This window comes from Bos mutus, chromosome 15 (genome assembly GCF_027580195.1).
Source record: "Bos mutus isolate GX-2022 chromosome 15, NWIPB_WYAK_1.1, whole genome shotgun sequence".
NCBI lineage: Eukaryota > Metazoa > Chordata > Mammalia > Artiodactyla > Bovidae > Bos > Bos mutus.
The window spans coordinates 1209118-1234814 of record NC_091631.1 but is presented as its reverse complement, the minus strand read 5'-3'; the positions used below and the strand labels follow the sequence as shown (position 1 = coordinate 1234814).

At 45.3% G+C, this 25697-nt stretch overlaps 2 protein-coding genes across 2 annotated transcripts; both read left to right on the top strand.

Moving 5' to 3' along the window:
• The first annotated feature begins 10160 nt into the window (after window positions 1–10160).
• LOC102269303 (olfactory receptor 4D11-like) lies at window positions 10161–11096 on the top strand. Its single transcript, XM_070383129.1, has one exon. The coding sequence runs from the start codon at window positions 10161–10163 to the stop codon at window positions 11094–11096; it is 936 nt and encodes a 311-aa protein (XP_070239230.1).
• Window positions 11097–23542: 12446 nt separating this feature from the next.
• On the top strand, window positions 23543–24478 carry LOC102267068 (olfactory receptor 4D9). Its single transcript, XM_005905547.2, has one exon. The coding sequence runs from the start codon at window positions 23543–23545 to the stop codon at window positions 24476–24478; it is 936 nt and encodes a 311-aa protein (XP_005905609.2).
• Window positions 24479–25697: the final 1219 nt, after the last annotated feature.

Sequence of the window (25697 nt, the reverse complement as noted above, 5' to 3'; positions counted from 1 at the left end):
GACCTAAATCAAATCTCTTATTATACAGTGGGAGTGAGAAATAGACTTAAGGGACTAGATCTGATAGACAGAGTGCCTGATGAACTATGGACGGAAGTTTGTGACATTATACAGGAGACAGGAATCAAGACCATCCCCAAGAAAAAGAAATGCAAAGAAGCAAAATGGCTGTCTAAGGAGGCCTTACAAATAGCTGTGAAAAGAAGGGAAGCGAAAAGCAAAGGAGGCAAGGAAAGATATACCCATTTGAATGCAGAGTTCCAAAGAATAGCAAGGAGAGATAAGAAAGCCTTCTTCAGCGATCAATGCAAAGAAATAGAGGAAAACAACAGAATGGGAAAGACTAGAGATCTCTTCAAGAAAATTAGAGATACCAAGGGAACATTTCATGCAAAGATGGGCTCAATAAAGGACAGAAATGGTAGGGACCTAACAGAAGCAGAAGGTATTAAGAATAGAAGAACTGTACAAAAAAGATCTTCACGACCCAGATAATCATGATAGTGTGATCACTTACCTAGAGCCAGACATCCTGGAATGTGAAGTCAAATGGTCCTTAGGAAGCATCACTATGAACAAAGCTAGTGGAAGTGATGGAATTCCAGTTGAGCTATTTCAAATCCTGAAAGATGATGCTGTGAAAGTGCTGCACTCAGTATGTCAGCAAATTTGGAAAACTCGGCAGTGGCCACAGGACTGGAAAAGGTCAGTTTTCATTCCAATCCCAAAGAAAGGCAGTGCCAAAGAATGCTCAAACTACCACACAATTGCACTCATCTCACACGCTAGTAAAGTAATGCTCGAAATTCTCCAAGCCAGGCTTCAGCAATACGTGAACCGTGAACTTCCAGATGTTCAAGCTGGTTTTAGAAAAGGCAGAGGAACCAGAGATCAAATTGCCAATATCCACTGGATCATCGAAAAAGCAAGAGAGTTCCAGAAAAACATCTACTTCTGATTTATTGACTATGCCAAAGCTTTTGACTATGTGGATCACAATAAACTGTGGAAAATTCTGAAAGAGATGGGAATACCAGACCACCTGACCTGCCCCTTGAGAAACCTATATGCAAGTCAGGAAGCAACGTTAGAACTGGACATGGAACAACAGACTGGTTCCAAATAGGAAAAGGAGTACGTCAAGGCTGTATATTGGCACCCTGCTTATTTAACTTATATGTAGAGTACATCATGAAATGCTGGGCTGGAGGAAGCACAGGCTGGAATCGAGATTGCCGGGAGAAGTATCAATAACCTCAGATATGCATATGACACCTCCCTTAAGGCAGAAAGTGAAGAAGAACTAAACAGCCTCTTGATGAAGGTGAAAGAGGAGAGTGAAAAAGTTGGCTTAAAGTTCAACATTCAGAAAACGAAGATCATGGCATCCAGTCCCATCACTTCATGGCAAATAGATGGGGAAACAGTGGCTGACTATTTTTCTGGGCTCCAAAATCTCTGCAGATGGTGATTGCAGCCATGAAATTAAAAGATGCTTACTCCTTTTAAGGAAAGTCATGACCAAACTAGACAGCATATTAAAAAAACAGAGACATTACTTTGTCAGCAGAGATCCGTCTAATCAAGGCTATGATTTTTCCAGTGGTCATGTATAGATGTGAGAGTTGGACTATAAAGAAAGCTGAGTGCCGAAAAATTGATGCTTTTGAACTGTGGTGCTGGAGAAGACTCTAGAGAGTCCCTTTGGACTCTAGAGCCTGGAAGCCACGACAAGAGAAGCTGCCATGATAAGAAGCCCGCACACCGCAGCAAAGGGTAGCCCTCCCACTACGCACCTAGAGAAAGCCCAAGTAAAGCAGGAAGACCCAGGGCAGCCAAAAATAAACAAATTAAATTTTAAAACTAAAAAGTCAATAAATGAATACTGCCTCACAGTCATTTTTTTGCTGCTCAGATCGTTGGATAATAGGTTAAGAAAACAACTGACTCATTTTTTATGTCCTGACAACCTGACTTCCTAAAACAGAAACCTTTGAAGCTGCTTCAGAAGATGCACAAATACTTAAAAGAGTTGGGATGAAGTGGAAAACATATTTCCACTTATTTTTCCATATATCCATATTTCATTTGTTTACTGCTTACAGATGATGGGAGGGTTTTTGTTTCTCTCCTTTTCTGAAGATAAATTATAGGTCTTAAAATTTTTGAAATTAGAAAAATGTTCATGTTGTGATATAACTATCAGCCCACAAATCAGACGTGCAAAAGCCCTAAGTTTGGGGTGGGAGATGTGCCCAGAGTATCCAAGAAACAGCGAGAAAGACTTTGTAATTCGATGAGAGGAAGCAAGGTGAGGGGTCAGAGAGAAAACCAGGTCATAAGATCAGCTCACTAGGACTTTTTAAACCATTGTAGGGATTTTGGCTGTTACAATATGTAAGATGAGCTGCACTTGGAGGACTTTGAAAAATGGACTAATTATGCAAGTTTTAATGGAATTGTAGGTGCTACTGTTTCCGAACAGACTAAAGAGGGTTGAGGACAAAAACATGGAGCCCAGTTAAGAAGTGACTACAGCAGAAATAATGAAGACATGACTTCGGGTAGTCATGGTGGAGGTAGCAAGACTGTTGAAAACTCTGAAGGTCAAGCAAGTAGGATTTTCTGATGGAGCCAGTGTAGACCTTACGAGAACTTCATCATCTGCCTTAGTCATCACCCTGCCGAGCCCTCCTTCACTCTCACCTACATGACCCTTCCGATCCAAGGGCTCCTGCCAACACCTGTGTCTTCAGGAATCTCCCCGCAACTGTGAAACTGCCTGAGGAAATTCACAATCCTTGAAGACAAACATTTATTTCCCAACAAGAAAATTACAAAGGAAACCATTAGTGTAAGGAGGCATCCTGGCTAACCTGCCCTAACGGGATTCTTGCTGAAGGCAGCCAGGCTGATCAGACATCACATAGGAGGTAGTGGAGGATGAGAAAGCTGATTAGACAAGGAAGGTGATCAGATCAGGAGGGTGGGGAATTATGGCTAAAGTAACTTAGCAGGATTTTTGTTAAAATTGGACAATGCAGAGACAAACATGGTGGTCCAAATGTGGAGCGTTTGTTGAAACATTCAGGGGAGGCTTGCAGCATTCAGTCAAGGAGAGAACCTTTACCACTGCTGAAAATGTTAGACCCCAAACAAATATGTGTTTCAAAGTGTATGTGCCTGCATGAAAAGATGTTCAGCATTGTAATTATTAGAGAAATGCAAATTAAAGCTACAATGAGATATCACCTCACACCAGTCAAAATTGCTATCATCAAAAAATCCGCAAATAGGAAATGCTGGAGAGAAGGGACCCTCCTACACTACTGGTGGGAATGTGAATTGGTACAGCCACTGCGGGGAACAATACGGAGGTTCCTTAGAAAAGTAAAGCTAGAGCCACCGTGTGACCCGACAATCCCACCAGGAGGCGTGCATCTGGAGGAAAACACGGTCCAAAAGGATGCAGGCACCCCAGTGCTCACTGCAGCACTGTTTACAATCGCCAAGACACGGAAGCAACCTAAACGTCCATTGACAGATGGACATTATCCTCAGAAGATTTGGTACATACATACATATTCAGTCATCAGAAAGAATGCAATAATGCCATCTGCAGCAACATGGATGAACCCAGAGATTGTCATACTGAGTCAAGTCAGACAGAGAAGCAGAAACATCATGAAATCCCTTATATGCAGAATCTAAAAAGGCTTGATACAAATAAACTTAATTACAAAACAGAAATAGACTCATAGACTTAGAGACCACCTTCTGGTTGCCAGAGGGAGAAGGGTGGGAGGAGAGTTCGGGAGTTTGGGATGGACATGTACGCACTGCTACCTTTAAAATGAATAACGAACAAAGACCCGCTGCACATGAACTCTGCTCAGTGTTATGTGGCAGCCTGGATGGGCGGGGCATGCGGGGGAGAATGGATGCATGTGTACGTACATCTGAGTCCCTTTGCTGTCCCCCCGAAACTACCACCACAGTGTCAATCGGCTATACTCCAACACAAAATACACAGTTTAATAACAAAGTGTATGTGCCTGAGTAGCCTTTTAATTACTCCCACTGAAACCACCTCTCCATCAGCAGAATATTTCCAGAGCCACATCCATCTGCTTTCCCTGTGATAATTCTCACACTGGCTTGGGAATTAAGGCATTGGTAAATGTGGTGTGGCAGAGTCTCAGCATGGAAAAGTCAAGAAAATGTGGCTCCCTGTGTCTGCCCTTTTCCTCATAAAAATGGAGGCCACTGAAGTCACTGGCTTTCAGAGAGGTATTTAACAGAGTTTTCTGAAGCTTAGTGATTCGTGTAAATGTTATTTAGGATGTCGGAGACCTGGAAAGGAGACTGGAGATTTTAGGTAAGATGTATAACTCTATCTGGGTTTCCCAGTAGACGCTAGTGGTAAGGAGCCCGCTTGCCAATGCAGGAGACATAATGCATGCGGGTTTGATTCCTGAGTCAGGAAGATCCCCTGGAGGAGAGTGTGACAACCCACTCCAGTATTCTTGCCTGGAGAATCTCACAGACAGAGGAGCCTGGCAGGCTACAGTCCAGAGGTTCGCAGAGTCGACACGACTGAAGCAACTTAGCACTCACACACAACTCTACCCGGGTATGTACATCTGTGATGTCTGGGTGTTTGGGCGTAAGAGGGAGAAAAACTGAAATCTAGATTTAATTGTTAATATTTATAAATATATTATAACTACAAATAATAAGTACACAAGATCCCAGAGGCAGAACAGCACAGACAAGAAATGTTAACAAAGAAGACATTGCAAGATGAGAGACATGAAAACAAGTTCAGTTTGGAATTGGGAAAAAGCACCTTTTGCTTTCTGGCACCTTTTGAGCTGCAAAAAGGAGAGATTTTTCTTATGCTAAATTTAAAACGACAGAGAAAAATAAAATAGTTACAACCCTCAAAGACATGGAAAGAATTGTACAATGATGCACATCTACATATCTTTTCTTCCATTTACAAAGAAAGAAAAGGTATAGCCATGATTTTCTTTCCTGTGTCTTTCCAGGCCTACCTCTTTACATTTCTTCATTCCCACCAGACTTCCGACTCGCAAGCAGCTTTCATCATCCAAATGGTCCCCGAGAGTCAGAGCTCCCTCTCTCTCCATTCCTACGTGCCCCAAACGTAAATGCCACCTCCTGCATGCAGGATTCCCTGAGCCTCTCAAGGAGAAATCACCCTTTCCCCACACACAGCTCTTCATCTGTCTTTAGATGATCCCCATCATGGCCTACCTACTGTTAGATTTCAATTGTTTTTCCAGTGGTTTAGGGTTACACTGTTTTCTCACAAATAGCATAGAACTCTGCCAATTTTCCTTTAATACTTGCTAAATAATCAGATGGATTCAAAATAGCAAAAAGATGGAGCAGCAGCCGGAATATGCTATCTGAATCATCAAAGGTAGTTGGTGAACATGGGACCTGCTCCTTTCTGATACATGGGCTCACCTTGGGGCCTGAGGTTCCTTCTGCCCTCCTGTGCAGACCATAGTCTGTTATTTACTTGGGGGACCCTGTGGAAGGCTTCTGTAAGTAGGATGGATTCTCTCAATCTCTCTAGCAAATATATGGAGTTGGTTTTTGCTGGTAACCGTTTCCTCTCTTTTTAAACTGGTCAGGATTGATAGCTCAGCTACCACTTAGTTCAGTACACTCTTTTACTGATAAGCCTCTTGTATTAAGGTTACTCAACAGAGTACTAACCATCGTATAGTCAAAGCTATGGCTTTGCCAGTAGTCATGTACGAATGTGAGGGTTGGACCATAAAGAAGGCTGAGCGCCAAGGAACTGATGTTTCAGGTTGCGGTGTTGGAGAAGACTCTTGAGAGTCCCTTGGACTGCAAGGAGATTGAACCTGTCCATCCTGAAGGAAATCAACCCTGAATATTCATTGGAAGGGCTGATGCTGAAGCTGAAGCTCCAATACTTTGGCCACCTGATGTGAAGAGCTGACTCATTGGAAAAGACCCTGATGCTGGGAAAGATTGAAGGCAGGAGGAGAAGGGGATGACAGAGGATGAGATGGCTGGATGGCATTATCAACACAATGGACGTGAGTCTGAGCAAGCTCTGGGAGATGGTGAGGGGCGGGCAAGCCTGGGGTGCTGCCATTGATGGGGTTGCAAAGAGTAGGACACGACTTAGAGACTGAACCACAACAAGCCTGTGTGCTGAGACCGCTGCAGAAGTTAATTCCCTGAATCCTCCTAACCTCCCTGGGAGGCGGGTATTACAACCCCCATTCCATACATGTAGTGGAGACTCAGTAGGTCTCTTATTCACATGAATTACACAGGGGCAAAACCAGAACTTGAGAACCTGTGACTTTCCATGCAGACATCCTGCCCCAGCCTTCTCTGGTCCGACAAGAAGCCCAAACAAGCAAGCCCTCTTCTTAGGCCATACGCTGCCGCCACCTTCTGGGTTACTCTGCTTGCAACGGAAAGAAAAACAGCCTTCTATTTTCCTCAAAGCAGGATGTTCTGATGAAGCTGTAAAACACACATTCTCAGAAATATTTAGCTCCTCCGAGAGATGGTCAGTATATTTAAAGAAGCTGTGTGTCCCTATTATGCTTAAAACAGATAACCGACAAGACCCACTGTACAGCACAAGGAACTCTGCTCAGTACTCTGTAATGACCTTAACGGAGAAAGAATCTGAAAAAGAACAGATACACGTATGTGTGCGTGTGCATACTCAGTCGCGTCCCACCCTGCAACCCCACGGTCCGCACCCCGCCAGGATCCTCTGACCATGGATCTCCCGGGCAAGAATACTGGAGGGGGTGCCGCATCCTTCTTCAGGGGATCTTTCTGACCCAGGGATCAAACCCGCGTCTCTTGCATTGGCAGGCGGGTTCTTTCCCACTGAGTCACTTTGGAAGCAGATACATGTATATGTATAACTGAATCACTTTGCTATACGCCTGAAACTAATATTACATTGTTAATCAACTATGCTGCTGCTGCTGAGTTTCGGCAGTCATGTCCGACTCTGTGCGACCCCAGAGATGGCAGCCCACCAGGCTCCCCCGTCCCTGGGATTCTCCAGGCAAGAACACTGGAGTGGGTTGCCATTTCCTTCTCCAGTGCATGAAAGTGAAAAGGGAAAGTGAAGTCACTCAGTCAACTGTGCTACAATATAAAATAAAAAATTTTTTTAAGTAAAGAAGAGGAAGGTATTTGGGCCCACAGCATCCCACAAAAGCAAATAAAGGACTCAGAGGTTAAAGAACAAAACTATGCCTTGTCTCTGAGCCAATTGTTATTCTTATTTCATAGAAGATTTCATGAGTTGCAAATGTTAAAATAATAATTATTATAAAGCTCTCAAATGTGACTTTCATGTCTTCAAAAGGAATTTAAAAAGGGAAGCTTCCAGAAAAAAAAAAGTTGTATGACTGTGAGAACGATAACCTAAAGCTTTCCTTTGAGGTGACACACATGTAATCACACTTATCACGGATCAGGCAGGGCTCCCACTGCTGCTGCTTTGCTGCTGTTCAGTAGCTCAGCCGTGTCCGACTCTTTGCAACCCCATGGACTGCAGCACGCCAGGCCCCCCTGTCCTTCACCAACACCCGGAGTTTCCTCAAACTCATGTCCATCAAGTCAGTGATGCCATCCAACCATCTCATGCTCTGTCATCCCCTTCGCCTCCTGCCTTTAGTCTTTCCCAGCATCAGGGTCTTTTCCAGTGAGTCAGTTCTTCGTATCAGGTGGCCAAAGTATTGGAGTTTCAGCCTCAGCATCAGTCCTTCCGATGAACATTAAGCACTGATTTCCCTAAAGATTGACTGAAAGCATCAGTTCCTCGGCGCTCTTTATGGCCCAGCTCTCACACCCACACGTGACCACCGGAAAAAACGTAGCTTGGCTATGTGGACCTTTGTTGGCAAAGTGATGTCTCTGCTTTTTAATATGCTGTCTAGGTTGGTCATAGCTTTTCCTTCAAGGAGCAAGCATCTTTTAAATTCATGGCTGCAGTCACTGTCCACAGTGATTTTGGAGCCCAAGAAAATAAAATCTGTCACTGTTTCCATTTTTTCCCCATCTATGTTTCATGAAGTAACGGAACTGGATGCTATGATCTTCATTTTATGAAAGTTGTGTTAAGCCAGCTTTTTCACTCTCCTCTTTCACCTTCATCAAGAGCCTCTTTAGGTCTTTTTCACTTTCTGCCATTAGAATGGTATTATCTGCATACCTGAGGTTGTTGATATTTCTCCCGGCAATCTTGATTCCAGCTTGTGCTTCATCCACCCTGGCATTTCACACAGTGTACTCTGCATATAAGTTAAATAAGCAGGGTGACAATATACACCCTTGACGTACTCCTTTCCCAATTCTGAGCCAGTCCATTGTTCTGTGTCTGGCTCTGATTGTTTCTTCTTGACCTGCATTCAGACGTTTCAGGAGACAGGTAAAGTGGGCTGATATTCTCATCTCTTTAAGAATCCTCCAGTTTGTTGTGATAGATGCAGACAAAAGCTTTAGTGTAGCTAATGAAGCAGAAAGTAGATGTTTTTCTGGAATTCTCTCTTTTTCTAAGATCCAATGGATGTTGGCAATTTGATCTCTGGGGCTTCTACCTTTTCTAAATCCAGCTTGTACATCTGCTGAAGTACTGATGTTTTACATAAGTGAGTTCATGTAATCCTTATAAAAATTATATAGAAGAGTTGCTACTGTTTCTAAACACCAGTGCAGAGCCGGAGGCCAAAGGGATGAAGCAACTTGCCCGTTTTTGCATAACCAGTTAGGGTCTATCTGGGACTTGAACAGGTTTTGTGACGCCAGAGTTCCCCAGGTCTCTGCTGTATGCCGTGAGACCTCTCGTAGCTTTTTTAGTTTTCCATACTAAATAGACTGTGGACAAAACTGCACCCAGAGGAAAGACAGCTTGAAGGGAAAGTGAGCAGGGTGGAAAGAAAGATCTTCGTTGGAACTGAAAGATATACCCAGAAAGTAGGAGGGGGATGTAGCTCACCTTTGTTTCTGATGCTAGCAAGAAAAGGGAGGCAAACTGCAAAGAAATAAGTTAAGGGCCATCTCAAAGATTCACACACACACATACACACACCAAAAAAGTAGTAACTCAAAAGCCATAAGACTAAACAGTAAGTGTATGTTTAGCAATTTAAGAAACTGCCAAAATGTCTTATTCATCTCTTTATTTTTGGCTACACTCGGTCTCCATTGCTGCTCCCGAGTTTTCTCTTGCTGTGGGCACGGCTCTAGGCTGCAGACCTCAGGCTGCAGAGCTCGGCTTGGCGGCGGTGGCACACGGGCTCAGTTGCTCCTCAGCACGTGCAGTCTTCCCGGCCCAGGGATGGAACCTGCGACCTCTGGCAGGCAGAGTCTTATCCACGGCGCCACCAGAAACGTCTTTAACAAACACTTTTTAAGAAGTCACAATATTTGGGTCTCATTTGCATCAGGAAACGTGAGGCATTTTTGTTTGCTAGGTGTGCTAATGGCATGGCAGATAGATCATTATACGTTAGCATGTTAAGTAGTAATGGGTAAATTTATGTACAATGTGGGATTTACTTTAAAATAATTAATCAAATAATTGGGTGGGGGGAAGTGTGGTTTGAAAAAGAGAGGAGTGCTTCTATAGAAATCAGTCCAAAGAGAACCATTCTAAAGATAGCAGTTTTTAAGCCATTTACATAAGGCATCATCTGAGGGAAAAAATGGAACTCTTGAGAACTAAGTCATATCAAACAGGCACTCATGGAAACTCAGCGGTATCAGACACTACCACTCACCAAGCCGACTCCAACTTCATATTCCTCATGCTACAATGGTCACTTTATCTTGAATACTTAGAACTTATATATGCAGAGCATCACTGTATTCATTTTCTAAAACATGTATAATCCACATAGGAAATAATAACTAAATGCATGCTTGTGTCGTGAGGTATCACTTTGCTCATGTTAGCCATAACCCCAGAACAGATATCCACTGGGCAAAACATCTCACTAGTTTTTAGACCTAATACCTGACTCTCTAAACCTGACTCTGTTAAGGTAGGATGGACACTCTCTGAAATAACACTTTTCATTTTTCCCCAGGAACACAGGAAGAGGACACATGATTCAATGGAGTTGGGAAATGGTAGCAGAGTAAATGAATTTGTGTTTCTGGGGCTTACTCAGTCCCAAGACCTGAGCTTGGTCTTATTTCTCTTTTTGTGCTTTGTGTACATGACCACTCTGCTGGGCAACCTCCTCATCATGGTCACTGTGAGCTGCGAGTCTCGCCTCCAGACCCCCATGTACTTCCTGCTCCGCAACCTCTCCGTCTTGGACATCTGCTTCTCCTCCATCACTGCCCCCAAGGTCCTGGTGGACCTTCTTTCAGAGAGAAAGACCATCTCCTTCCATGGCTGCCTCACGCAGATGTTTTTCTTCCACCTCCTCGGGGGTGCAGACATCTTCTCTCTCTCGGTCATGGCCTTTGACCGCTACGTGGCCATCACTAAGCCCATGCACTACGTGACCGTCATGAGTCAGGGGCGGTGCACTGCCCTCATCGTGGTCTCCTGGGCGGGGGGCTTCGTCCACTCCATCGTGCAGATCTCCCTGTTACTACCCCTCCCCTTCTGTGGACCCAACGTCCTGGACACTTTCTACTGCGACGTCCCCCAGGTCCTCACACTTGCCTGCATGGACACTGCTGTCCTTGAGCTCCTGATGATTTCTAACAATGGCCTGGTCACCACACTGTGGTTCGTCTTCCTCCTTGTATCCTACATGGTCATATTATTACTAATAAGGTCCCACTCTGGGGAGGGCAGGAGGAAAGCCATCTCCACCTGCACCGCCCACATCACGGTGGTCACCCTGCACTTCGTGCCCTGCATCTACGTCTACGCCCGGCCCTTCTCCGCCCCCCCCACTGATAAGGCCGTCTCTGTGACCTTCACTGTCATCTCCCCTCTGCTGAACCCCCTGATCTACACCCTGAGGAACCAGGAGATGAAGGCAGCCATGCGGAGACTGAGGGGAAGACTCAGGCCTTCTGTAATGAAATAGAGTAAGACTTTCCAACTTATTCATCAGCAAGGACCCCTTTCATTATTTTTCCCATAGAGTCATATTTATATAGTCAAATACATTGTCAGTAAACCAACTGCATGTACTAGGTAACACTTTATTTTGCAATTTAAATTAAGAGATTATTGGTAAGCCAAGCCTCTGGTGAGCACAGAGTATCAGGGTTACAGGATGATGTATTTTTACTCAAAGACCAAAGTAACAATGTGTGGATCACGAAAGCTATACGGCAGATGAAGAGACTGACTGAATCTAGTCAGTCTCTTTTCTTTCCAAAGGCAAGTAAATAGAAGAATAAAGATAGAGTGATTTGCTCAAGCTCTTGTCTAGAGTCAATTCCAGAGAGAAGCCTTCAGATACTCAGTCATTGCCGTCACCATACGAACGCAATTCACTTCATTACTGGGCCTGTCCCTGCCAAACTGCAACGCTCTACGAGACAGTTCACGTGATCGTGCCCCTGAAGTACGCGTATATGAATACATGTGGCCTATCACAGATTAAGGAATTTGTTCTGCTGAGCGTAGCTCCATACGGGCTCCCAACCTAGTGAGCACCTCAAAGGTGCCTAATGGTTGTACCCCTGGATTCCTATCAGAATGAAGAAGCTTGGGAAGATTTCCCATGATGGCCTCAAGGCATTTACCTTATGCAGAACTAAAGACAGATTCAAATTCTTATAAGGTTAGACAAAGGCAGGGAGAACCTCAAGGATCCTACACAAAGAGTAACCCATTCTCCTTATTCAAGAGCTAGTTTTCAGTTGCAAACCTTTCTAGGCCCGAACTCAGGTAGGATTTACATTCTTCCCACTGGAAAGAGAGAGAAAGACAGATAAAAGTCTAACCAGACTGTCCGCTTCTCATCTGTTAGTGTTTGTGAACAGGCAGCATAGGCTAGCGTTTTTGTCTACAAATACAGTCAACGTAAAAAGGAAAGCGTGGCAGCTGAGAGCTCTAACTTCAGAGTTATACAAACCCGGCTCTAAATCCTACCTCTGCCACCCTTGAGTCGGTCTAATTTTTCCTTTTTTTAGGTATTTATTTTGGCTGCGCTGGTCCTCACTGCTGTGAGTGGGCTTTCTCGAGCTGCGGTGAGAAGGGGCTCCCCTCCGGAGACGCGGAGTGTGGGCTTCTCTTTGCAGGGGCTTCTCCTTTCATGGAGCCCCAGGGTAGTGGGCTTCGTCGTGGCTCACAGGCTTGGTTAGTCGCTCCTCAGAATGTAGGGTCTTCCCAGATCAGCGATCAAGCCGCATGTCCTCTGTTTTGACAGGCAGAGTCTTAACCACTGGGCCATCAGGGAAGTCCCTTGAGTTACTTTAACGCTTCACAGGCCACCGTTCGCCCATCCAAATGTACTTATACGATCTCCTGGAGTTGCTGCGAGGGTTAGCAGGCAATGGTGTATGTGGAACACAGTCCCTGGCAGATAGTACATGCTCAGTTACAGGCAAACAGGTCCATTTTATTTATTTATTTTATATTAGTGTTCATGCTTCTCTCTTTTCCAAAATGAAAATAACTGTATTTTAAAATTACACTTATAATGTATTTCTTACCTAAAATGCAGAAAGCTTAGAAAGCATAAAGCAGATAGTTAAAAATCTACAGCTAACTGCTTTGCTCATCTGCGGTAAAAACCACAAATGAGTCCATTCTAATATGACCCTTTTTGCTCTTCCTAACACACATTCTGTCCCCCATCAGGCTGTTATACTCTTCTCCTATATATGGCCCATATTCATTATTATTAGAAAAAAAAAATAGTGTGGAAAAGGTGGGAGTGTACATTGAATTCAAAGCGGCTATCATCTTAAACGCTGGGCTGGAAGAAGCACAAGCTGGAATCAAGATTGCCAGGAGAAATATCAATAACCTCAGATAGGCAGATGACACCACGCTTATGGCAGAAAGTGAAGAGGAACTCAAAAGCTTCTTGATGAAGGTGAAAGTGGAGAGTGAAAAAGTTGGCTTAAAGCTCAACATTCAGAAAACAAAGATCATGGCATCTGGTCCCATCACTTCATGGGAAATAGATGGGGAAACAGTGGAAACAGTGTCAAACTTTATTTTGAGGGGCTCCAAAGTCACTGCAGGTGGTTACTGCAGCCATGAAATTAAAAGACACTTACTCCTTGGAAGGAAAGTTATGACCAACCTAGATAGCATATTGAAAAGCAGAGACATTTCTTTGCCAACAAAGGTCCGTCTAGTCACGGCTATGGTTTTTCCAGTGGCCATGTATGGATGCGAGAGTTGGACTGTGAAGAAGGCTGAGCGCCTAAGAACTGATGCTTTTGAACTGTGGTGTTGGAGAAGACTCTTGAGAGTCCCCTGGACTACAAGGAGATCCAACCAGTCCATTTTGAAGGAGATCAGCCCTGGGATTTCTTTGGAAGGACTGATGCTAAAGCTGAAACTCCAGTACTTTGGCCACCTCATGCGAAGAGTTGTCTCATTGGAAAAGACTCTGATACTGGGAGGGATTGGGGGCAGGAGGAGAAGGGGATGACAGAGGATGAGATAGCTGGATGGCATCACTGACTCGATGGATGTGAGTCTGAGTGAACTCCGGGAGTTGGTGATGGACAGGGAGGCCTGGCGTGCTGCGATTCATGGGGTCGCAAAGAGTCAGACACGACTGAGCAACTGAACTGAACTGACTGATCATCTTAAAATTTCTGGCTTTCTGAGACTTCCCTGGAAGTTAAGCCTCCCCAGTAGTTAAGTCTGCATGCTTGCAATGCAGGGGGCCTGGGGTCCCGGTCCTGGTCAAGGAACCACATTCCACTAAGAGTTTGCATGCCTGCAACTAAAAATAGTCTTGCACGCCACAATGAAGAGCAAAGATCCTGCCTCTGCAACTAAGGCCTGGGGTAGCCAAATAAATTAATAATTCTTAATTCTAGCTTTCTGTCACTTAAGCATGACAACAGGACTTCCTATCCACATAGCTTGGACCACCACCCTGAAGCAGCTGCAGTACAGCACAAGAAAGCTTCGTAGCAAAAGAAAACCATGGCTCAAAGAGAAACCATGGCCTTGAGAGCAGAGATAAGGGATCAGACCGAGAAGGCAGACCCAAGCTGATGAAAGAGAGCCCCAAGGGAGTTAGTTAGCCAAAGGATGGTGCAGACTGAGGGGGCTTCCCAGGGGGCTCAGCGGTAAAGAATCCGCCTGCCAACTAGGAGACTCGGGTTCAGTCGCTGGGTGGGGAGAATCGTGGAGCAGAACATGGCAAGCTGCTGCACTATTCTTACTTGGAACATTCCATGGACAGAGGAGCCTAAGGGGCTGCGTCTGTGGGGCTGCCCGGTTGAGCACACACTGTGAGTCTTAAAGACAGACTTCCTTCACACCCCTCACTGGATCTGGGCTGACCCCGTAAGGACCCATGAACTAACCAGCTCACTTGGTCATTTCCTGCCCCCTGATCAATCAGCTCTAACTTTTCACAGGACTAACCCAGCCTGCAAATGCTAAGAAGAAGCCACACTTGTCGCCACTCCTGTGGTCCTGCTAACACTGATCAGGTAGCTCTGGTCTCTAGACTCCTGAAGGTTTTCTTTATGAAACCGCCTATGAAAACTGCACACCACAAAGCACCTTATAGCCCATTTCGTGCAAATGCATCCTTCCCTTTCCTTCCTGTGACTCGCTCACACCAGAGCTTTATCACTGCGTCAGCACTGGACCTGTGGAGTGTGCATCACTGTATCGCAGAAGCATAGTCCCCAGGGAACAGGAACTCAGAACCCCAGCCACAGCATCGGGGACACCCGACACTCCCTCCAACTGTGTCTAAAACACGGCATAGCCTGATTCAATGACCCCGGAGAAGGGGAAAGCAGCTGCATCTCATCATACCAAGATTTATTGTTTCTCTGGATGACATAAAAGTCACAAGCTGGGCTGCATTTTTCCCATTTAAATGAGTTGTTATTATTGCTTAAGGTCTATTGTTAAGAGCCATAGAAAATTTAACAGACTCTGATCATATACATGGGCTTCCCTCGTGGCTCAGCTGGTAAAGAATCCGGCTGCAATGCGGGAGATCTGGGTTCATGCCCTGGGTTGGGAAGATCCCCTGGAGAAGGGACAGGCTACCCACTCCAGTATTCTGGCCTGTAGAATTCCATGGACTGTATAGTCCATGGGTTCACAAAGAGTCAGACACGACTGAGCGACTTTCACGACCATAGGTCATATACATAGCTTTCAAACTACCCTTTCCTACCTCACACCCTTTAATCAGACATTGTAATGATAAACATCTCTGGGCATGAACCCGATGCCATAAAATAATTCTGAAGTAACTAAACAGATGAATATCAAGAACTATCACCATGCTACCTCCCGAGGATCCAAGTGAGCTGTGGATCTCAGAGATGTAGGTTAAGACAATCACATGGGGCAACGTGCATGTCACATTAAACAGAAATTGCAGAGAATTCCCTGGTGATCCAGCAGCTAAGACTGTGCTCCCATTGCAGGGGACCCAGCTTCCATCCCTGGTCAGGGAGCTAGATCCCACTTGCCTCAACTAAGATTTTACATTCTTCTAGCTAAATATTCTGCATGCTGCAACTAAAGATCCCACATGCTATAACTAAAAAAAAATCCCAAACGCCACGACTAAAAAAGATCCCGCGGGCCACAGTGAAGATCAAAGGTGCTGAGTGCTGCGGCTAAGATCCGGTGCAGCCAAATAAATTCATTTTTAAGAAAAGAAACTGCATCTATAATCCACGCCATACGGTCTCTGAGAGCTACCCTGACTGTGGCCACAGAGCTTTGATTTTTCTATTGTTGCCTTTTTACTTAAGTTTCATTTCCCAGCTGGCGGCAAGCAAACCAATTTTGGTGAGGAAGAAAGTTGCGTGATCCACGGTGTGTTTTCACAGAACGTTTTCTTCCTAAGCCAAGGAGGGTAACACACGTCTCACGTGCTTCCTCTAGAGAAAAGGGTGTGACCTGGGTGTCCACTAGTGTCTCTGCAGGTCCCTGTGAGACGAGTCGGAGTAGGGATGAGGGAGATGGAGACAGAGAAGGAGGAGGGCTTGGTGACCCTTAATGACTCCCACAAGAACACCACTGAGTTGGCCACTTGGCTTCTGCATTCATACCCAACAACACTCCCACTGTGAATTCCTTGATTAGGCTGTGGCTGGGTGACTAATAGAGGTGGCCGAGGCACTGCAAGGCAACACAGAAGAGACGAGATGATGTGACTTCCCGAGGTTGCCATTTCCCACCTGAAGGAAAAACATAGCAAAATCACTCGCCTTGAGGTAGGCAACCCAGGAAACAGAATTTCCCCAGAACCAACTGCTAAGATGCGGTGGGAGCGTCATAAGAGGATCAACTTTTCCCTTGGAGACTGAGTCGTTTAACGCTGGCGGATGTGAACTTCCGAAACTGGAAGACTGCAGATTTTTCAGAAATGGCATAAATATGCAGAATATTCTTCTTGAAAGCAAACTTTTAATGAAGTCAAGAAAAGTGGTAGCTTTTCACTATTAGGAAAAAGGGAATTGGGGCTTGCAAAATAGAAGAAGGTCAGGTGGCTCCAAGGGCATGAAGCATGTTTACTTGGTGAGATGTTGAGATTCGAATTGTTTTCAAGGTAGAGAGGGTGCTGATACCCCAGCTCCCCGGAGGCGACAGCCTTGGAAAAACTGCTCTCCAAGACAGCAGTTCCTGATTCCAAATATGCACTCTGGCCAGCTTTGCTTCTTGGCTGGGAATGGCATTTGGAAAGCTTTGAGTAAGGTGTTTTAACAGCTAGCTAATCTGTACTCTGGTGTGCTACTGAATATGAACAACGTTCCTAAAATTTGGAGGGATTCAATCAAGAGTAGGCACTTTTCAATCCAGGAAAAGAGACAGTTGTGACGGGGGCCCCTCTGAGATTCCACTCCATGCAGGGCCTGGGGCAGCATGCTCGGTGGGAAGCTGGGCTGGAAGGGAGCCTGAGTTTGCCGGCTCTGCGGTGTCCGATAAGCTTCTTTCCAAAGGGTGGTCCCCAAAGGGAGTGATTTCTAAGAAAACGTCATGATCCTTTTCACCTTGTAAAAACACACAAAATTCCATTTCTTTTTTTTTTTTTTTTTGATTGAAGTATAGTTGATTTACAATGTTGTGTTAGTTTCAGGTATATAGCAAAGTGATTCAGTTATGCATATATGTATATATATGTTCTTTTTCAGATTATTTTCCCTTATAGATTATACAAAATACTTAGTTCCCAGTGCTATCCAGTAGCTCCTTGTTGGTTATCTAATTTATATATAGTAATGTGTATTTCTTTGAGTCCCTTTTTTGGGGGAGGGGACAAGAATACTGGAGTGGGTTGCCATTCCCTTCTCCGGGAGATCTTTTCCCAGCCCAGGGATTGAACCCAGGTCTCCCACATTGTAGGCAGACGCTTTACCATCTGAGCCACCAGGGAAACAGGGAAGTAGGCGCAGATGGTAAAGCATTGGCCTACAATGCAGGAGACCCAGGTTCGATCCCTAGGTTGGGAAGATCTCCTGGAGAAGGAAATGGCACCCCACTCCAGTACTCTTGCCTGGAAAATCCCATGGACGGAGGAGCCTGGTGGGCTACAGTCCATGGGGTCACAAAGAGTCGGACACAACTGAGTGACCTCACTTTCACTTTCACTTTCAATGTGTGTTAATCCCAAACTCTGAATTTACCCCTCCCCTCAATTGTATTTCTTTACCCACTACCCACCCCCACCCATCCTGTGCTGTGTCTCAATGCAATGTGCATAATCTTACAGTTTCAAAGCATCCTCACTCCGAACAAAGACAGCATCCTTAGAGACCCACAAGACTCATGATTTTCAGGAGGAGTTTGTGTTTGAGGTAATGCTACTGAGAACTCATTTCTGCACCTTGCGTTGGAACACTATGTGGTTGATGGAGGTTCTTGGTGAAGGTACCTCTGAAAAATGTAGTCTACTTATCAAAATCACTTATCAAAAGGGAATTGGGGCTTGCAAAATAGAAGAAGGTCAGGTGGCTCCAAGGACATGAAGCACGTTTACTTGGTGAGATGCTGAGATTCGAATTATCTTATCCCATCACTCTGACACACTCTCGTGTAAGTTACTCCCAGTCAAGCCTTCCACCCACCGTGTGCCGGCTTCTGCCCTCACCATCACACACCCACGTTCTACTCTCACTTGCTTTGCAAAAGATGTTTTTTCTCTGCAGGGTTTTCTGAGAAGGGCTAATCGACACTGGGAAGAAGTATAGTTGCGGTAGTTAATAGCATCAGTCTTTGGATTAAGACAAATCTTGGTTTGAGACGTGGATCTACCAGTAGTCAGATCTTGACCAAGTTACTTAATCTTTCTGTGTCTCGGTCCCCTCCTCTATAAAATCAGGATAATCATATTTATTTCACATGGATATGATGAGTTTTAGAAGCAGTAAAATGAACATAAATATTCATGAAAAGGAAGAAAAAATTAGCAAAGCAGAGCTCCATTATTCTGCTCAGATTTCTATAATGCTGAAACCTTGCAAGTTGCCTGGACTCCCAACCCACCCCACTCCACCCCACCCCAAAGCCAAATATCCAGATGATGGTTTCAAAGTGAGGGTTATAGTTTATTTTCTTTCTGTAAAGATTTTTAAATATAAATACCTATATTTATGACTGCATACAGAGATAAACTTACCTATGGTTATAAGCAGGTGTGTGATATAATACCTTGATTTTTTTAACATATGCCTTAGTTTAAATCGCTGTGTAAAAAAAGAAAAACATCCCTAGAGGATAAATGGCATTTTGCACTTATTCCAAAGTGCTAGGAAGAGGGCTTTGAACCACAGAGTCAGTGGCAAGATGACCCACTCTCAGTCAAGTCCCTAAAAGGGATCTGACTTGTGTGAGGAAGCAGCGTGTGCCTGAAGCTGGTGAGACAGGGTAGCGACTGGCAACTCAGGTTCCTCAACGGCTTCTAGTTTGCAAAACAGACATACTGTCTTGCCTGCCCCTTAGAAGAGCCCTGCTTATGAGGTAGTTCTGAGTAACTGTCGCCAAGTCGTGTCCAACTCTTCGAGACCCCATGGACTGTAGCACGCCAGGTTTCCCTGTCCCTCACCATCTCCCAGAGTTTGCCTGAGTTCATGCCCAACTGTCACCATATTGTAAATCAGCTCTAGTGGTGCAGCCTGAGAACTGACTCTAATTCACATCCTGTGACCCTCACATGTATTTCTCATGAGTTTGGTACTATTATCGAGTAACCTGCCCAAAGTCAAAGCAGCTAGGAAGTGGTCAATCCCAAACGGCATACATGCTCCAGATGATCCACAAAGGTGTATCCAAAAAGCGAGTGTAGGATGTGCTGCTGCCCCAGCAGGCCTCCTGGACGAGGTTTGCAGATATTCCATGTCCAGTGGGGTGGTTTTTCATATATCTCCCCCTGATTTTGTACCGCCTCACTTTTCTTTCTGCCGATTCCACAAGCTGCAACATGCTTCTTGTCTTAACTGTAAATGCCTTCAGGAGAGGATCTGTGTTAGAGTAACCATTTCCTCGATGTCATTAGGATGATGACTTTTATGTGTCAACTGGACTGGCCACAGGGATTCAGATTAAAACTGGTTGCTGGGTGTGTCTGAGAGGCTGTTTCAGATGAGATTTGCGTTTGGATTTGGGGACTCAGTAAATCAGATTAGTCACCTGTCCCCCAGTAGGTGGATATCCTCCCACCTGTTGAGGACCCCAATAGAGCAAAAGAGGTGGAGGAAGGAGAAATGGAACCCCCATTCTTTTTTTTTTAAGAAAGAAAGATAAAAAGAGAAAAGAAAAAAAGTTCTGGTTTCCATTTTATTATTTATTTTTGGCCACACAGTGCAGCATGTGGGATCTTAGTTCCCTGACCAGGGATCAAACCCACGCCCCTGGCAGGGGAAGTGTGGCGTCTTGGTCATTGGACCGACAGGGAAGTCCTTGGACCCTTATTTTGGCCTCACAGCTCAAGTTCGGCCATCTCATCATTTTATACCATTGGCTCCTCTAGTCCTCAGGTCGTTGAGTTAGGACTGAATTCCACTATCAGCTTTCCTGGGTCTCCAGCTCACAGAAGGCAGACTGAGGGACTTCTCAGCCTCCATAGCAGCATGAGTCAATTTTGCGTAATAATTCTTTCACTAAATGTGCATATGTGTGTGTATATATATGTACATATATGCTTATATCCGTATGATGGATACAAATATAAATACTGATCTTACTGGTTCTGCTTCTGGAGAACCCTAACACGGCCATGGAAATGGTACGTAGAGGAAGGAAAGAAAAAAAGAAAACCCAGGTCTCCCACATTGCAGGTGGATTATTTACCAGCTAAGCCACCAGGGAAGCCCAAGAATACTGGAGTGGGTAGCCTATCCCTTCTCCAAGGGGTCTTCCCAACCCAAGAATTGAACTGGGGCCTCCTACATTGCAGCTGGATTCTTTACTGGCTGGCTACCACGGAAGCTCCATATATGTGATGGATACAGATATAAATACAGATCTTATTGGTTCTGTATTAGGTTTCTAGAGAACCCTAGAAATGGTATATAAAGAAAGGAAAGAAAACAGAAATAGAGAAGAAAAACAGGAGCAAGAAGGAAGGGAGAACAGTTGACGCAGAAGCTTTTAATCTTGTCACAGTGGTTTCCTGAGCAGATTTGAAAACCATTCACTTATCACTCCAGTATCCGAAAGAAAGATTCTAGAATAAGATGCTGTCGTCAATTAAAATACTTCTACGTTCCGGATTAACCAAAGACTTTGAGGATGATTTCTCCATTGGTTATGGTAAGTAGTTAGTGTGGGGAATATTAGGATTCCTGAGAGCCAAAATTTTCTGTATTCATGATTCTGAACATTTATTCTTACCACAATAACATTATTCTCATCACTCCATGTTGTTGACATAAACAACAAGCACTAACAGCAATGAAATGAAAAGGGGGCTCTTCTCTTATTTTTCTGTGTGAATAAAAGGAGAATGCTGCCTGGGGAACTGTGCTCTTTAAAGGATCTTTTCCTAAGATTTGGAGACAGAAATGGCAACCCACTTCAGTATTCTTGCCTAGAGATTTCCATGGACAGAGGAGGCTGGCAGGCTGCAGTCCACGGGCTTGACTACCTTATAAGACTTTCTGAGATTGGAAAAGCAAAAGGAGTGGGGATGGGGGTGTGAGGAATTAAAACCGGAATCAGAGAAAGAGCCACAGCAGGGCCACTGCACGAGGCAAGACTCTGGGAGGACCTAAAGTAAATAAACAAGGCAAAGACAAGACAATTTTCATGTTCTACTTGATAAAGGCTTTATTTGTTATAAAATAATAATTATGAAAATGTTGTTGTTCAGTCACTAAGGCAGGTCCTACTCTTTCGTGACCCCTGGACTGTGTGTAGCCCACCAGGCTCCTCTGTCCTTGGCGTTTCCCAGGCAAAAATACCAGAGCAGGTTGCCATTTCCTTCTCCAGGGAATCATCCCGAGTAGTCAATTAAATTTTCCTTGAAATGAAATGCAGCCTTTACACATGAGGCTAAAATATTATAAAGTCATTACCACGTTTATATTTTTTAACACTTTACTGAAGTACGATGTACATACATATAGAAAAATGTACATAAGCCTAGAGTCTGATGAACTTCCACACAAGCTGAATACATCTTTGCAACAAGTACCCAGATCAAAGAAACATAACATTCTCAGCACCTCAAAAGCCTCCCTCACGCTCCCTTTAGTTTTGCACACCTCGGTTCTTTATGTGAACAACACGGGAGTGTGTGTATCTTTTGTGCCTGGATCATTTTGCTCCACGTATTCGTGAGATTCGTGGATGTTGTTACATGTAGTGAGATCTTCCCCATTGCTACGTAGCAGTGTGTGGATTTAACAGTTTATCTTTTCTACTGTTAGCGGGTATTTGTGCCATTCTGCAGTTTGAGGCAATTACAAACAGTGCTATGAACATTCTAGGCTGTGTCTTCCAGTGGACACATAGAACAACAGATTGTTCTTAAGATGGAGATAGGTAGATGGATGACAGAGAGATACATATAGATCTCCATCTTAAAATAATAGCTAATAAAGATATCGGAGAAGGCAATGGCACCCCACTCCAGTACTCTTGCCTGGAAATCCCATGGATGGAGGAGCCTGGTAGGCTGCAGTCCATGGGGTCGCTAAGAGTCGGACACGACTGAGTGACTTCACTTTCACTTTTCCCTTTCATGCATCGTAGAAGGAAATGGCAACCCACTCTAGTGTTCTTGCCTGGAGAATCCCAGGGATGGGGGAGCCTGGGGGGCTGCCATCTCTGGGGTCGCACAGAGTCGGACACGACTGAAGTGACTTAGCAGCAAAGATATAGGTATCAGTATTAGCAGATATAATCAAACAGCAAAATGGTTATTTGACACCCCACCAGCAGGGTTCCAACTGTCTCATAGCTTCACCATCACTTGATACTTTGCAGTTTCTTGCTGTGATTTTAATTCGCATTTCCCTGGTAATTAATGAAGCTGAATCCGCTTTTCGATACTCTGTTGTGAATTTTTTTCTCCTAAATGTGCATCTATTATTTCAGCCATGCTGGGTCTTCCCTGCTGTGCAGACTCTTTCTAGCTGCAGAGAGCAGGAACTCCTCTCTAGCTGTGGTGTGCGGGCTCCTCCTGGCGGCGGCTTCTCCGGCCGCGGAGCACTGGGCTCTAGGGTGCTCGGGCTCCGTAATTGCGGCTCCCCGGCTCTGGAGCACAGGCTCGATACGTGGGGCTCACTGGCTTAGTTGCTTTACGGCGAGCGGGATCTTCCCCGACCAGAGATCAAACCCATGTCTCCTGCACTAGCAGGCAGATTCCTCACCACGGAGCCACCAGGAAAAGCCCTTTGGTGAAGTTTTGGTTCCTGTCTTTGGCCATTTTCTGCTTTGCTCATCTGCCTTCTTCTCCTGACTTGCAGAAGTTGTTTACATACTCCGGAGGTCGGTCTTTTCTCAGCTCTAAGTCTTGTGTCTTCTTCCATTTCAGAGTTCTTTTAATTCTCATAGTGACGTCTTTTCTTTGCGCGTCCTACAGCGCATGCTTGCTCTTCATCGCGGCAAGTGTCACTTGCTACAGTACATGGAGAACTGAAGAGGTCCCCACAGCGGTCACCTGTGTCTCAGTGGCCACAGTGATAGAACCGACCTGCTTGAACGACTCCCGTCAGAAACCTGGGTCACCTTCTCCCTCACGATGGCGTACAGAATTGCAGGCACAGAGCCTGCCCAGAAAATAAAGAACCTCCCAGGCCAACAGCAAAACGCAAGCGACAGAAAAGCCAAGGGTAGACCTCTTAATACATCCTTTAACTGTGCTGTTATTTCTTCCAGAGATGTACTTGGAAAATAGTCTGTGACGCCATGGATCAGGGAAACTATACCAGGGTGAAAGAATTTATTTTCCTGGGCATTACCCAGTCTCGAGAGCTCAGCTGGGTCTTGTTCGTCTTTTTGTTTCTGGTTTACATGACGACTCTTCTGGGAAACCTCCTCATCATGGTTACGGTGACCTGGGAATCGCGTCTCCACACCCCCATGTACTTCCTGCTCCGTAACCTGTCAGTTCTTGACATCTGCTTTTCCTCCATCACAGCTCCTAAGGTCCTGGCTGACCTGCTCTCAGAGAGGAAGACCATCTCCTTCAGTGGCTGTGTCTCTCAGATGTTCTTCTTTCACCTGCTCGGGGGAGCGGATGTGTTTTCCCTCTCGGTGATGGCCTTTGACCGCTACGTGGCCATCTCAAGACCCCTCCACTATCTGACGGTCATGAGTCGGGGGCGGTGCACTGCCCTCATCGTGGCCTCCTGGGCGGGGGGCTTCGTCCACTCCATCGTGCAGATCTCCCTGCTGCTCCCCCTCCCCTTCTGCGGACCCAACGTCCTGGACACTTTCTACTGCGACGTCCCCCAGGTCCTCACACTCGCCTGCACGGACACCTCCTCTCTGGAGCTCCTGACGATTTCCAGCAATGGATTAGTCAGTTGGTTCATATTCTTCTTTCTCCTCGTCTCCTACACAGTCATTCTGACGATGCTGAGGTCCCACTCCGGGGAGGGCAGGAGGAAAGCCATCTCCACCTGCACCGCCCACATCACGGTGGTCACCCTGCACTTCGTGTCCTGCATCTACGTCTACGCCCGGCCCTTCACCGCCCTCCCCACCGATAAGGCCGTCTCTGTGACCTTCACTGTCATCTCCCCTCTGCTGAACCCCCTGATCTACACCCTGAGGAACCAGGAGATGAAGGCAGCCATGCAGAGACTGAAGAAACAGCTAGGGCATTCAGAAAGGGTTTAGCGTCTATGAGGACAAGATAATACCAGAATTCAAAGATAAATATTAGGGACTTCTCTGGCAGTCTTGTCATTCAATCCCTGGTCGGGGAGCTAAGATCCTGAAAGCTGCTTGATGTGACCAAATATATATACATACACAGGAGAGGGGTCCATTTGAGCCAGTCCTGAAAGTGGACTGTATTCCAGCCTTTAGTCCTACAGCCCCAACTAATTGTAAGGGAGTTGGGAATGTAATCCAGCTCTGCACCCAGAAAGAAGAGGTGAGATCATGAAAAACAGTGAGCGATAGAAATCTCTTTGGCATTTATGACTCACGGCTAAGAAATCACGATCGGATCAGAGTACAGGGACTAGAACATTGTGTTAAGGAGTCTCTTTATACATAGAAATGTTTGCTGGAAGGAGTACTGCACACTTGGAACGCACAGAGAACCACGCTGAAGTGAAAGAGACAGGAGATGAAGAAATCTAACTTTCCTGACCCAGGGACTGAAGCAGCGTCTCCTGCATTGGCCGGCAGATTCCCGACCAGCAGCGCCCCCGGGAATGCCTGTTGTAAGCCGACATTTATTGATACAGAGGCTGCTATAGAGATGGGCGTCGTCTTCTTACCGTCCTTTCCAGCGCTCTGTTCTCTTCCACCACTCAAATATGCTCTGAATTATTTTCCAATATTAGACATTCTTCCTCCAAGCATCAAAGTCCCAGTAAAGACATAACTTGTCTTCAGTTGGATCCATCTGTAGAGTAAACCCTCCTTTACTGCCTGGTTCCATCTTTACTCTGGTACCATTGTTCTCCAGCTCCTCTATACTTTTCACAAAGGTGTCTTTTTTTCCCCCCTACTTCTCTGTTGACTTTACCTTGAGCAAAACTGTTATGACTGGGCAAAACTTTAAATAATCAAAGATCTATACCATCAGAGTCTGTGTTCCCAAGTGTGCGTGCGTCGCTCAGCCCTGTCCAACTCTTTTCAACCCCATGGACTGCAGCCCCCCAGGCTCCTCTATCCATGGGGGTTCTCCAGGCAAGAATACTAGACTGAGTTGCCATGCCCTCCTCCAGGGGATCTTCCTAACCCAGGTATCGAACTGGGGTCTCCTGCATTGCAAGCAGATTCCTTACCAGCTGAGCTACCAGGGAAGCCTGTTCCCAAGTGTAGGACCCCACGAAAGACTGTAACCTACAAAAGTTGTTCACGAAGCTGACTTGGACCATTT